Genomic DNA, 13,928 nt, shown 5'->3' with positions numbered 1-13,928 from the left:
AATACAACAAGAAGCTCGATGTATGGGTGCCACACGAGTTAAGGCAGAAAAACCTCATGGATCGAAATACCATCTGCGATACGCTGCTGAATCGCAACAAAATCGAACAATTTCTGAAGCGGTTGGTCACTGGTGATGAAAAGTGGATCACTTACGACAACGTCAAGCGAAAACGGTCGTGGTCGAATCGTTTAGGAGATATCGAAGGTTAAAGTTTAGGAGATATCGAAGGTTAAAGTTTTCCAACATTTCTCCGTTGATATCTCCGCTTCTACTGAGAGTAGAGAGTCGTCAATGTAGTCGAAAATGTAAGGTTTTGAGAGGACTTTATTTTGGTGCCAGAACCAGGCCTATATCTCTAACCGTTTAGAAGATATCGAAGATTAAAGTTTTCCAACATTTCTCCGTTGATATCTCCGCTTCTATTGGGAGTAGAGAGTTGCCATTAACGGCAAAATGTAGGGTTTTGAGAGGACTTTAATTTGGTGCCAGAACCAGGCCTGTATCTCTAACCGTTTAGGAGATATCGAAGGTTAACGTTTTCCAGCCATTCTCCGTCGATATCCAGCCTTCCTCCGTCGATATCTCCGCTTCTACTGGGAGTAGAGAGTCGCCATTTACGGCAAAATGTAGGGTTTTGAAAGGACTTTAATTTGGTACCAGAGCCAGGCCTGTATCTCTAACCGTTTAGGAGATATCGAAGATTAAAGTTTTCCAACATTTCTCCGTTGATATCTCCGCTTCTACTGGGAGTAGAGAGTCGCCATTTACGGCAAAATGTAGGGTTTTGAAAGGACTTTAATTTGGTACCAGAGCCAGGCCTGTATCTCTAACCGTTTAGGAGATATCGAAGGTTAAAGTTTTCCAGCCATTCTCCGTCGATATCCAGCCTTCCTCCGTCGATATCTCCGCTTCTACAGGGAGTAGAGAGTCGTCCATGTAGTCGAAAATGTAGGGTTTTGAGAGGACTTTAATTTGATACCAGAGCCAGGCCTGTATCTCTAACCGTTTAGGAGATATCGAAGATTAAAGTTTTCCAACCTTTCTCCGTTGATATCTCCGCTTCTACTGGGAGTAGAGAGTCGCCATTTACGGCAAAATGTAGGGTTTTGAAAGGACTTTAATTTGGTACCAGAGCCAGGCCTGTATCTCTAACCGTTTAGGAGATATCGAAGCTTAAAGTTTTCCAGCAATTCTCCGTCGATATCCAGCCTTCCTCCGTCGATATCTCCGCTTCAACTGGGAGTAGAGAGTCGTCCATGTAGTCGAAAATGTAGGGTTTTGAGAGGACTTTATTTTGGTGCTAGAACCAGGCCTGTATCTCTAACCTAGTGGTGAGCCGGCGGAAACGGTGGCCAAGCCAGGATTGACGGCCAGGAAGGTTTTTCTGTGTTTGGTGGGATTGGCAGGGAATTATCTACTATGAGCTGCTCCCCTACGACAAAACTCTTAACTCGGAACTGTACTGTCAACAATTGGACCGTCTGAAGGAAGCAATCGCCCAGAAGCGGCCAGCTTTGGCCAATAGGAGAGGAATTGTGTTCCATCAGGACAACGCCAGGCCACACACATCGATAGTGACTCGCCAGAAGTTCCGCGAGCTTGGTTGGGAGGTTCTTATGCATCCACCTTATAGTCCGGACCTTGCACAAAGTGATTACCATCAGTTCCTGTCCATGGCGAACAATTTTGCTGGTGAAAAATTCGCTTCAAGAGAGGCTTGTGAAAATCGACTGTCTCAATTTTTTGTCAATAAGGACGAGAGCTTCTATGAGAGAGGCATAATGAAATTACCTTCAAAATGGCAACAAGTTATCGAACAAAACGGCGCATATTTGACCTAAATCGGATCGTTCTAACTATGGTAATTAAAGCCTTCAATTTCATGCAAAAATAATGGATTTCTTTTTACTACACCTGATACTAAATTTTTGACAACTTTAACTGAAGTGATACCTTCTGTCGATACTATATCTTCAAAATAAAAAAAATTCTTCCTTTATAAGACCCGTGATAAATCAAAATAATTTTAACTTTAAACAAATATAATATTGAAAATGTCACAAGTATAGACAAAAATATAATACGGATTGATATAATATACGGCTTCAAAGTTAAGAAACTTTCTAAGAAGATATGTTAAATAAAAAAATGTTGATTCCCCTTCATATCGATAGTCTTTTTACATAAAATAAAAATTTGTGAATATTATATTACTAATGCAGTAATTTTGTATTCCATAAATACATTTGAATTATATCTCTCTGATAACCGATAACGCCATGCAGTTATCTTATCTTTTGAATAAAGTCATAAATACAGAATAAATATAAGCAATCTTATAAAACAATAAATGTCCAGATAACTAACTCATTGTACCTTGAAAATAATCTGTAAGCTTTTTATCTTTTATAACACTACTTAATATCCTAACATTATCAAATAGATTATTATTAACGTATGGTAAAATTTATTAATTTACAGTTATAAAAGAGAAGGATTCATGTTGCTTGAAAAGTCCGTCTGACGAAAAAATATGTCTGATTTATTATTGAGTCGTACGAGCTCGAATTATCAATAGAAACAACGGTGACACGTAGGGAAAATCTTGAAACTTTTATATATATAATAATATGGATTTGAATCTTAGGTGAAGTTTGAGTTTTGGCTGAATAGAATTTAATTTTTAGCTAAGAATATCCAACAAGGAAAACAATTAAATAGGAAAGCAATTCAAATGTTATATGTAATTATACATAGCTATACGTAGGTAGCAGTTAATATTATAATTCCAATTTAATTTTAATTCCATTTATCATATTTCTCATTTATATATATATATAAGCATAAAAGACATAAAACGTATCAAATAAATTACAAAAAATAATTATACTTTACGGAAAATATGTGTATGATAATAATTATTTGTTATAATTAAACTTTCTTCGCTTTCTCCGCTATTTCTTCGCGTATTACTTTGGCCACTATAGATAATCCCTGAAAACCAATCAAAAATATTAATATATCAATGTAAATAATGGGAATTAGTAAATTTTAATTTAAGTTTACCTTGTCAATATCTTCATCTGTGGCATGACTATAGCATAATCTTAAATATCGGGAGGATTTTGAAGAATCATAATAGAAAATATTTCCAGGAAGTACAAAAATACCATTGGGTAGACATTTATTAATTACTAAATCCATTGTATTTTTCACAGCTGTCACTTTTAACCAAACAAACATTCCACCTTGCGGTATATCCCATTCTGCCAGATCTAAAATTAAAATCAACTCGAGTGAGCGATTTAAAACTGTATTTCATACACTTTTGAAATGTACGAAAAGAAATTCTACTTAAATTTATAACAAAATATAAATATTATCGTAGATGTATTATTATTTAACAAACCAGTCAAATGTTTTTTAATCAACACCAGCATTACATCACGTCGTTGACGGTAAAATGCTTGAACGTTTTTGAAATGTTCTTCAAATTTCTGCGGTCCCCAAATCTCGAAAAGTTTATAAAGAAGCATCTGCAATAAGCAAATTGATGTTATTAAAATTTTTTTACTACTCTCTCGAATTTAATTAACGCGAGAATTATATCATCCTCAGGTTCTATCAAAGTGAATCAAATTAAGAACGGAATCTTACTTGAGACACAGACGATGAATGTAGGCTAGTATTCTCCATATGAATAATCATTTTCTCCACGACTTTTTTGTGTGCGGTAACAGCACCTATACGGATACCGGAGCTCACAATCTTGCTGAATGTGTCCAGTCTGATCACACGACCGTCGGTGTCAAGGGATAAAAACGACGTGGGCTGTTTATCCAAAAAGTGAATGAAGTAATAGGCGTCGTCCTCGACTATCAGGAAATCGTATTTTTGCGCCAATTCGTACACTTTCCTTCGTCGACTCTCCGACAATACGGTGGCCGACGGATTCGCTCCCGTTGGGTTAACATAAAGTAACTGAAAGATTTAACAATCTATAGGACAGGATTGTCCGATGAAAGGAGGTGCGACGTTAAAGCATTACTATATCGAAAATAATAAATGAAGTTAAAAAAATAATATTTAAAAAATATTCACTGTCCAGTAATGTTGTTAATATAAATCGGGTATGTACACTTAGCTGTTAATAATTTTTCTAACCCAATTAGAATATAACAGATTAGAATATAACCATACACTCGGAGTATAATCGGATACCTAAACATATGAGTACTATCAGATCCTCTTAAATATTACCCGAATATCTGAATACCCAAAGTGACAGGTATTATTCACGGAATATTTTTACTCACCTTTGGCATCGGTTTACCACTCACACGTCGTTGCTCGCATGCTTCAGCGATTTGTTCGGGAATTATTCCGTCAGCATCTTGAGCGATCTCTACAATGTCCGGTTGCAATGGCAGTAGCTGTTGCGCGAACAAAAGAGAAAAATTTATGAAAAACTATTTACGAAGTAAAACTCGCAAATTCCATGCATCAGTTCTGCCATATTCTCATGGTATTATTCCAGTATATCTTACCGCTCCAATTGTTCCACTATATAATGGTGACTGAAGCATAATCGGTTCATTTTCGTCAATCATCATCTCAAAGATTTTACTGCAAGCGTCCATAGAACCGTTGGTAAAGATGATATCCCAGTCCTTTTGTTTTGGTGTATGCCATATTTTCTGAAACTCGCGCCATTTTTCCAGTAACGGTTTATAACTTAAATGAAAAAAATAAATAAACAATATAAAATAACATATGTATAAAAATATTTTGTATTTTATATATACATATACAGTGGCGTGCAAAACTTTTGAGCCACACAATTATTATTATATATTCATTTCATAATGAGCGCTAAAAGCTTTACACATATATATAAACAAAATGTATTTATTTGTCCTACAATTATATAAACTTTACAAACTTTTAATAATTCTAAATACTTTATTTTTACACAATGTCTCATTACAAACAGTGCAAAAGTATTGCGCCAAAAAGTTTTCTAATGCATAAGAAAGATATATTATTGAAAAATAGTAACAGAAAATGTTGTCAACGTTTTTTTTAAACTTAATACTTTGTTGCCTTTGATGCCTTTAGAAGCAATCACTGCAGCACAACGGCCAGGCATTGATGCTATTAAATTAGAAATGCGATCTTGAGGTAAATTTTGCCATTGAGTTTGCAAATCTTGCCACAATTCAGCTTTATTGGAGTGTTTCTTATTTCCTGTACGTAGTTTGAGTTCTTGCCACAATCATGCTCAATAGGATCCAAGTCCGACAATTGCGACAGCCAGTCAAGAACTCGCATTTTTTTCACGATGAAAAATTCTTTTATTAGTTTTGATGAATGTTTGGGATCGTTATCTTGTTGGAAAATCCAACCACGTGGCATGTTTTGAGTTGCATATGGCAGCATATGCTATGTCAATATATCTCGATATATTATAGCGTTCATAGTACACGTGATCTCAACCAATGGACCAACTCCATTATAAGAAAATGATCCCCAAACCATCACGTTACCTCCACCATGTTTTACGGTAGGAATTTGGTATCTTGAGTTATATCTTGTGCCTGTTGGACGTCATATATACTTTCTACCGTCACTTCCGAATAACTGAAACTTTGACTCGTCAGAGAAAAGTACTTTTCGCCAATCAACTTCAGTCCAATGTTCAAAATTTCCTTGCAAAACCTAATCTTTCTTATTTTTTGCACTAATTAATGGTTTTTTTACACCAGCACGTCCTAAAAGTTCTACTTCCTTTAGACGTTGAGATATTGTACTTTGACTAATATCAACAAGATTTTCTTCTCGTAGTTCTCGAGAAATATCCATGGCAGTTTTTCTAACATCTGCTATCGACTTTCTTTTAATCATTTTATCGACGCGCTTTGTAGTTTTGCTGATACCGTTTCGTGGTTTATCAGCTAGAGAGTTCGTTACCTTATATTTTGCAATAATCCTATTTACAGTATTTTGATCAATTAATAAGCAATTAGCAATTTCGCGAGAAATCTTTGTTGAAAAAGATTAATCACGGTTTCGCGTAACTGCAGGCTTGTATGTTTCGACATTGTGGTAGATAATAAACTGAACCTTAGTTAAAGCAAATATTTACGAAGGAGTTTCATAAGAAACGTAAACAAACCGGGCTTATAAAGTCACAACAAGAATACGGCTCAATATTTTTTAACACATGTAAATATCATATGACTAAATAATTAGAAACTATGTAATTTCAAAATTTTGTAACTGTACTATTATTTGTAAGAATGTTATGTCAACTGTTTTATATAATTAATTTTTAGAGCAAATCAATATATTGTCATGTATCTTAAAAAGACACTATGGCTCGAAACTTGCATGCCACTATATATATATATATATATATATATATATGTGTGTGTAAACATATATAAAAATGCATAATTCAAATATATTGAAGTGATATTTTTAATATTATTCGCAAACATTAGCCAAGATATTACTGCTTTGGTTAATAGATTAATTACATAACGGTTTATGAATATTACTCACCCTTGTGAAGGCAAATATTGCAATGCTGTAGACACTTCTGGTTTGGTGAGATTCAACGAGACGTTGTTCTCATATGTCACAGATATACTTTTGATGGGAAACGTAGCAGTGTTTGGGAAACCAGCGGCTAGACTTATAGGGTTCTGCAGCGTTGATTGTATGTCGACTAATTCAGATACATAAGTCAAAGAATTACAATCTAATTTAATAATAGTTTTAATAATTTAATAATAATTAGATTCAATTAATTTTATCTAATCCAATTTAGATTAAAATCAAAATTTTATCTATATAATCGGATTTAGATTAGTATCAAAATTTCATTAAATCTAATCTAATCGGCATCGTTAAGTATTGGGCGAAATTAATTGATATATTGTTAAATCACTACTCATATTAGATTGATAATATTAAAATAATATTATCTAACGTATTTTGTAACATATCTCGTTATTATAAATAAACGCGAAAATTTTTTGGTGTCTCTCGTTCGTTAGTAATTTATCTTTGATCTATCATTTTTTGAAAATTTCATGAATAAAATATCGCAAAATACTAAAAATTATTAACGCAATGACAACTTACCTAACTTTCTAATTAGGTTCGATTTTCGTCTAGTCGTGACCTTGGCGAAAAACCTAGTGTAATCCATGATCACGTATGGTAATGTGTAATCACTTCGCCTGCTCTTCTACTTATACGTCTTACAGCTCAGAGTGTTATCGCACGACTGATTCGACACGCTACAAACTGTTTCTTTTCAAGCAACTTCAAAACTAGTGACACTAATGCAATAAATGGACTTAAGTTGTAATAAGCAGAAATAAGTTGTAACGAAAGAATATATACTTGTTTCGCACTAATTTATAATACCAGCTTTTAAGTCTTTCGAGAGCGAGAGAGAATCTAGAATTATTCAAAAATTACAGTAACACAGTAACGTCTTCGATAAGACTAGTTATTTTCCGCTAAGTGTCGGCCAATCAACATGCTGTACATATCTTTCATGATAAGAAGAATATGATACTAGTCTTTTATGATAAAAATATGAAGAAGAATTGTTCCAATATAAAGACAGACTCAGAATAGAACATGTAAACAACCTCTTGTAAAATACAATTTGAACATATTACAGATATATTATATAATCAAAGCGTAAAATAGCATTGATAGATCATATAGTATATATAGTGTATAATATATAAGATAATAGATAATAGTATATAGGAGTCTAATAAAAAATTCATTAGATTTTTCTCACGGTTAGAGATAGGAGAAGATAACTATTATCAAGTTTGCAAGAGAAATAGAGATACATACGTCCTTCTGTTAACTTCTTAAGACGTTCTTGGATATTTGAAGATGTCTTTTACACATCTTTAAAACGTCAGAATGTTGTACAGGACGATACAAAAAATATATAAAATTATTGAAATTAATTCGAAATCGTTTTCGAACATCGGAAACATTTGAAAAATGAATATGTGACAAATGTATAAAACAGTACACATATATGCGCTAAATCTTTCCAGCGGCAGTAAGACAAACATAAAAGTCGATAGAACATAGATGTAACGTCACTTACTAAATGAGTATGTAGAAGATAACCACATTTGTTTAAACCAGGATTACGACTTGTACAAAAAATGCAAAACAAGATTAAAAGTCGATTAAGAAGATTAAAAGTCGATTAACCCGCTTATCGGAGAAAAACAATTTGTGGAATTTTATGGTTATCTTGTTTTTAAAATAGCACTTATTTTTGTTTTATTTATCTTCAAAATTGTATTTGTTTTGCTTTTGTTTATATTTATTTATTATTTTATTTCTTTGTTTCCTTTAATTGATACCATCTTCTTTAATTCCTTACCCCATACACGATTAAAAACCAGTGACCAATATTTTATAAATCATTTATCTTCTAATAATTATCTTTTTTATTGATAATTAAATAATTGAATTGAAGCTTAAAACTTATCGTTTCTTCGCATCTTTAAATAGTATCGATAGGACACTGTTAAAGGAAGAGCAGAAACCTTGAAATATATTCGTAACATTTATTCCAATTTATTAACATCTTGTACGTGTACGTCTTGTTTGTGTACGTGTATGTGCGCGTGTACATGTGTGTATGTGTATTAATGTATGTCTGTGTAAGCGTGTATGCATGTTGTCACTGTTTCCATCGCCTTTGCTTCATTCTCCTCTGACATTGCAGATAACTTATCGTATATTGTTGCCGAATAAACGCTCCATTCGATATCGATCGATCGATCAAGTGCGTGTGGGTGGATTTTCGACCGATCTCGAGTAAAAAAGAACCATCGACGTCGAACGGAACGTTTGGCTTTAGGGTTTCGTCCTGACGACCGACAGAACGGGGCTTGCCGTGCATTTTCATCATAGTGCTCTCAGTACAGACCGATTAATTTCCGTGATTAATTTCCGGATATTCGAATCCGCGGTTACTCGTTCGGGTGTCCAGAAACAACAAGTCCGGTAACAGCTAAGTACTCAGATACTGAGCCGAGTGATAATCATGCGTTTAGTTACCCAGGACGAAAAATCGCGGGTAAAACCGAAATAATACTCATCCGCTATCTGTTATTGATTCTCATAGCAGTCGATTCACACATCAGCTGATTTTGATGTTTGTTTTTCCGTGATACTATAACTGATACTGGATGCTTGCGTATCCGGCTGCTGACGTCACTAAACATATTAGCGTTATTTGTCAGGTGCAAGTTCGCTTCGTGCTGACTCTAACAAGTCTCCCAATCGATTTTTTTCTGTGTCTCGAACACGAGCGATGTTTCGACCGTGATAGAATATCGTGATAGTGGTAGAATAGTGAGAATAAAACTAATGGAAAACTTAAGATTAGAAGAGTCAGAGTGGTTATCGCGCTAATAAATTATTGCCTGATGTCGTCGCATCGACGCATCGTCCGTCGTCCCGTCGTGTCGGTCGACGACGCGAAAATCTCGGTACCGATTTTGAGGCCGTTGCTTCCATACGCCGCTCTTCGTCACGGTTCGTCTCGCATCTGATCTCGCATGTCCGTCAGATCCGTGTCGTCTCCTCAATTAATACGGCATCATAATGGAATTATTTACAAAACGGAACACTTATAACGACTGCTCTTGTTTAGTTTATCGCGAACTAGTTACCGAACCGTCGGTTTTTTTTCGCTTCTTCGCTACGATAACGCAATTAACAGGTAATCTGCTTATTTATGTATAATACGCACGTTCTCTCTCACCACTAGCCGACACGTTCGCACGGATTCTCACATCACCGAATGTCAGAATTGCGGCTTCTGAGGGCCCCCTTTGAGCTCTGTATTAGTGATATAACTGAAACTTTTCGCTTCAAACTGACGCACGTTTCGAAACCGCGCGTGTTTACGCTTCACGAACCGCAAAAGTCTAAAGCATTCGGGAGCGATGATGTTTCGCGCAAAGTTAACGTTGATTTCGCTCTTTTCCGCAGACTCAACTATGCAAATTTGCTATGTCGAATCTCGCTTTCCTCAATGTAAAAAATAAAACAAAGAAGTGGGAAAATGTGTATTTGCTTAGCTTTAAAAATAATCACCTGCGGTGTATAAAAATGTGTATTTTTCAGTTGATGCATAAGAAATGCGGATTGTCGTCAAGTCACATACATAAAGACAGTGACGGTGGAACGTGGGAGGGGACTATAGTACTTCTCACGCTAAGACTGAGAGAATTGACGAAGCGCCGTTTATATTTTCCGTGTTTAGCATTATACTGGAATTATACGTCTCAATCGTGTATGTATATTAAAAACTATTTGGTACTTCCCAAAGAAGTAATGCTTGTCGATATTGGGTTTTAATATCTCTAGTTTTATTATTTGGACCTAGTTCAAATATCCTTTTTGCAAAAATTATAAAGGGGAAATGCTGATGTGTGTGTAAAAGATTTTCGCAAATTTCACATGTTTACTAAGAGCGTAATTAATAAGTTTCTTAAGACACAGTGAAGAAGAGAAAGAGAAAGGGAGAGAGAGAGAGACAGATAGATAGATAAATAGAGAGAGAGAGAGAGAGAGAGAGAGAGAGAGAAAGAGAGAGAAAGAGAAAGAGAAGAACGTAATTACTTGAAAATATGTCTGACAAAGGTTTGATAAACTTTTAATCAAAGAAATCTTCGCCAGCTTACATACATATTCACTTTTGGCACAGTGAATGCACTTTGTTGCTTGTGAAACATTCAACGAAAAGAGAAAGAGAAACACGAAAACATTATATAAGGAGAAAAATGCGATGTTTCGAAATGAATAATTCGCGTCGAGAGAAGATTATGCAATCGTCTATAGTGAAAATGCTTAGTAAGTCTAGATGCGCACGCACATTGTGAATTCTAACAATAATAACAGTTCCTTATTCTTAAAGTATCTATATAACGTTGAAGAGTAGAAAAATTATAAAAGTACGAAGGTATTCCTACAATTGTTAACACGAAAGAAGTTCCGTGCGTCCGCTTCACTGCAGTTTTTCGTTTTTCTTCCTTTTCCCACCTGACATTAGAAAAGATTTTCAACATAGCGCAAAGTACTGTCTCTTTTATTAAACAAATAAATCGCTGTGTTAAATTGTAAACGATCGCTTATTATATAAGTACTAAAATGCGACGGAATTCATCGCGCGAGAGGACCGCCGCTTATTAATTACGTGAATAACGAGGTTGCTGATTTTCCTTTTCTCTTTTTTTCCCAAGTATATATTTAAGGCTTTAAAAAACACTGTAATAATAATGTAGATATCAGATGCAACAGGAAATTCAACGACAATTTCTGTATAATGCGCGATACGATAACAATAACGATATATAATAACTCTGTTTTAATTAGATAGATAAATTAGATAAATATTATGAAACGGTTTGCCGAAATAATGTTCATAATACAAGCACTGTATAATATTTCCTCGTTAATCATCTCGTAGATTTTGTGATCATAGTTTTGCGAAACGAGCCATTAAATTGTACAACGGAAACAAAACAATTAATTAGATTTAATTATTAAACAGTCGCGATCGAGTCAAAGCGCAGCGAAGAAGCGTGTGATCGAATCAACTGAGAAGGAAGAAGAACAAGAAGAAGAAGAAGAAGAAGAAGAAGAAGAAGAAGAAGAAGAAGACGGAGGAGAAGAAGAAGAAGAAGAAGAAGAAGAAGGAAACACGTAATCCTTATCTCAACATGGTCAGGATCCTGACGATATCATGCAGAAATTCTCGCTTGAACTCGCTTGAGAATGAGGAAGGAGAGAAAGATGGCAGGAGAAAGTCCATGAGGATGATGAAGAAAGAGTGTATATTTCTCTAAACGACGATGGAAGAAGTGCAGCAGAAAGGCACCGAGAGAAGGTTTCACGTAGTTGTACGAACGTTAGACGCTAAAATCAATCGACACGAACTCGTGTGTACAGTCTCTAAAAAGTCTCGCACCCCAGCTAAAGTCGCGCTAAGCTACTTGGCACGCACAGTCGCACGCACAGTCGTGCACCCATTCGCACTCATTCGCATTGTCATTCGCGGTTCTTCCTGGATTCCTCCTTTTTTTTTCTCCTTTTTTTTCTGTTTTGTTTTTTTCCTTTTTCCTTTTACTTCGACTAGACACTGTTTGATTGTTACATTTGGCAATTCGGCAGCACTCACGAAGTTTTCAAGCTCCTTGTCTCGCGCGACTTCGGGGCGACCTGCTGTACGCCGTGCACCGCTGAGAACTTCGTTCCCCGACGACGACGTCGGTGGTCGCTGTGAGAACGTGTGTGAAATGAGAAGTACAAGAGTAACGTGCAGAGCCGTTCGTGATCTATTTTCTATCTGCATGTATTCTACGCGGGTATTTTCGAGGGACTCTCGCGAAGGAACTTGGAATAGATCTTTCTTTGTGAACGTCTTCAACGTGTCAAGGGAAATCGACGATGACACGCGTGTGCGCAGAGTCGAGTACACTCGAGTACAGCACGAATGGCAAGAGCTCGGTCGGAACGAAGGTTCGTCAGCGTGTCGGCGTAAAGTAAGCGCACCTTCCGCGATAATAATAATTCAGCTTTATCCTCCAGCTGCGTTCTGAAACACTTCGCCTGCCCCCGTTACGATCGCCCGCATTTTCTTCTTCTTTCACAATGTTACCGTAATTCCCGAGCAAAATATAGCTTTTGTACATGTGTATATATCGGTAATAATCAATAAGGCATACGATATCCAATTAGCGACTTCCCTCTATTTATCATCCCAGACGTACCATGTATCCCTGGAAGTTTGAACATCTCTTCCTCCGCCTCTGCCACCCTCATCTGCTCTTCGCCAGCAAGAAACTTCCGTAATGTTCTGAGGTTCGCAAAAGTTGACATTCTCGCCTAATGACCGAGAGTAACGAATAGCCGTATATAAATTACTAGAGGAAATTATACGACGGGTCTGTAGTCATATAGTCGCTCAACTGTATTCTCTCTCTCTCTCTCTCTCTCTCTCTCTCTCTCTCTCTCTCTCTCTCTCTCTCTCTCTCTGTCTCTCTCACTCTCACTCTTTCGCTTCCGGCGTTTTCTTCCCCTCTTACTACTTTACTCCTAGCAGCTTGTTGAACCCGTGCCTCCGGCGTCGAATCGGGGTAGCGAATTTTGGAACGCAGCCAGTGTAATATAAAGTCTCCTCTCTTCACCTAAAGACGACGTTAGAATCTCGCCTCCTCCGTCCTATCAATCGGAGAAGCGAGTCATCGTCGTGCACGACGTTCAACGTAACGCTTCGTAACACGATGTGTATGTACACCTATCTAAAAGTACTGTCGCGGCACTGTATAAGTGGCGTCCTATTATATAATATTTTTTTCTCTTTATCCCAATATATGTATATATATATATATATATATATACATATAAATATATATATATATACATATATATGTATATATATAATAATTTCCTCGGTCTTATTCGTCTACTATACAAACTCCTGACTAGAACAATAGATAGGTAGTCCTCGTGCGTTCATCTCGCTCTTACGCATATGTTTTACTGTATTATTTTTCAGATTTTTTTTTGTTTTATTAATTTGCCGTCACGCGCCGGGAGGGGCCCGCCGGCAGTGATGTTAGCTTACGCGGGAAAGCCTCCAGATGCAGAGAGAGGTATGGCTCGTCTGGTTGAACTACGTTTTATTTTTTTACCGAAAATAGACGGCGCTTATAAATTGCCGCCGTCAACGATAAATATGCTTATCTATTTATATATAACTCTCTTTTTTTTGTTCTTTACACCGACGCTCTAACGTTTTGATAAATTCGGTTTTCTACACCCAGCGAGCTTCTCGTCAGCTAATATCACTGAGG

General features: G+C 36.2%; 1 protein-coding gene across 1 annotated transcript; it reads right to left on the bottom strand.

Annotated features, from left to right (window-relative positions):
- Nucleotides 1–2,822: 2,822 nt before the first annotated feature.
- Nucleotides 2,823–7,439, bottom strand: LOC105188712 (kynurenine/alpha-aminoadipate aminotransferase, mitochondrial). The gene is made up of 8 exons (XM_011150313.2): nt 7,153–7,439; nt 6,568–6,733; nt 4,551–4,737; nt 4,320–4,436; nt 3,661–3,984; nt 3,413–3,539; nt 3,070–3,278; nt 2,823–2,997 (listed from the first exon to the last, which is right to left on the bottom strand). Exons 1-8 carry the CDS (start codon nt 7,217–7,219, stop codon nt 2,935–2,937), a joined length of 1,260 nt encoding a protein of 419 aa, XP_011148615.1. The 5' UTR covers nt 7,220–7,439; the 3' UTR covers nt 2,823–2,934.
- Between the last annotated feature and the right edge of the window lie 6,489 nt (nt 7,440–13,928).

This window comes from Harpegnathos saltator, unplaced genomic scaffold, assembly GCF_003227715.2.
Source record: "Harpegnathos saltator strain DR-91 unplaced genomic scaffold, Hsal_v8.6 scaffold4, whole genome shotgun sequence".
Taxonomy (NCBI): domain Eukaryota; kingdom Metazoa; phylum Arthropoda; class Insecta; order Hymenoptera; family Formicidae; genus Harpegnathos; species Harpegnathos saltator.
Note: the sequence above shows the minus strand (reverse complement) of the source record. Positions and strands in the feature narration are given on the sequence as shown.

Bases quoted from the DNA above. Each gene is read 5' to 3' on its own strand.
- LOC105188712 (XM_011150313.2), bottom strand. From the start codon at position 7,219: ATGGATTACACTAGGTTTTTCGCCAAGGTCACGACTAGACGAAAATCG. The intron at 6,734-7,152 runs GTAAGTTGTCAT...TATCTGAATTAG, and splicing joins GAACCTAATTAGAAAGTTAG to TCGACATACAATCAACGCTG. The intron at 4,738-6,567 runs GTGAGTAATATT...TTTTCATTTAAG, and splicing joins CAATATTTGCCTTCACAAGG to TTATAAACCGTTACTGGAAA.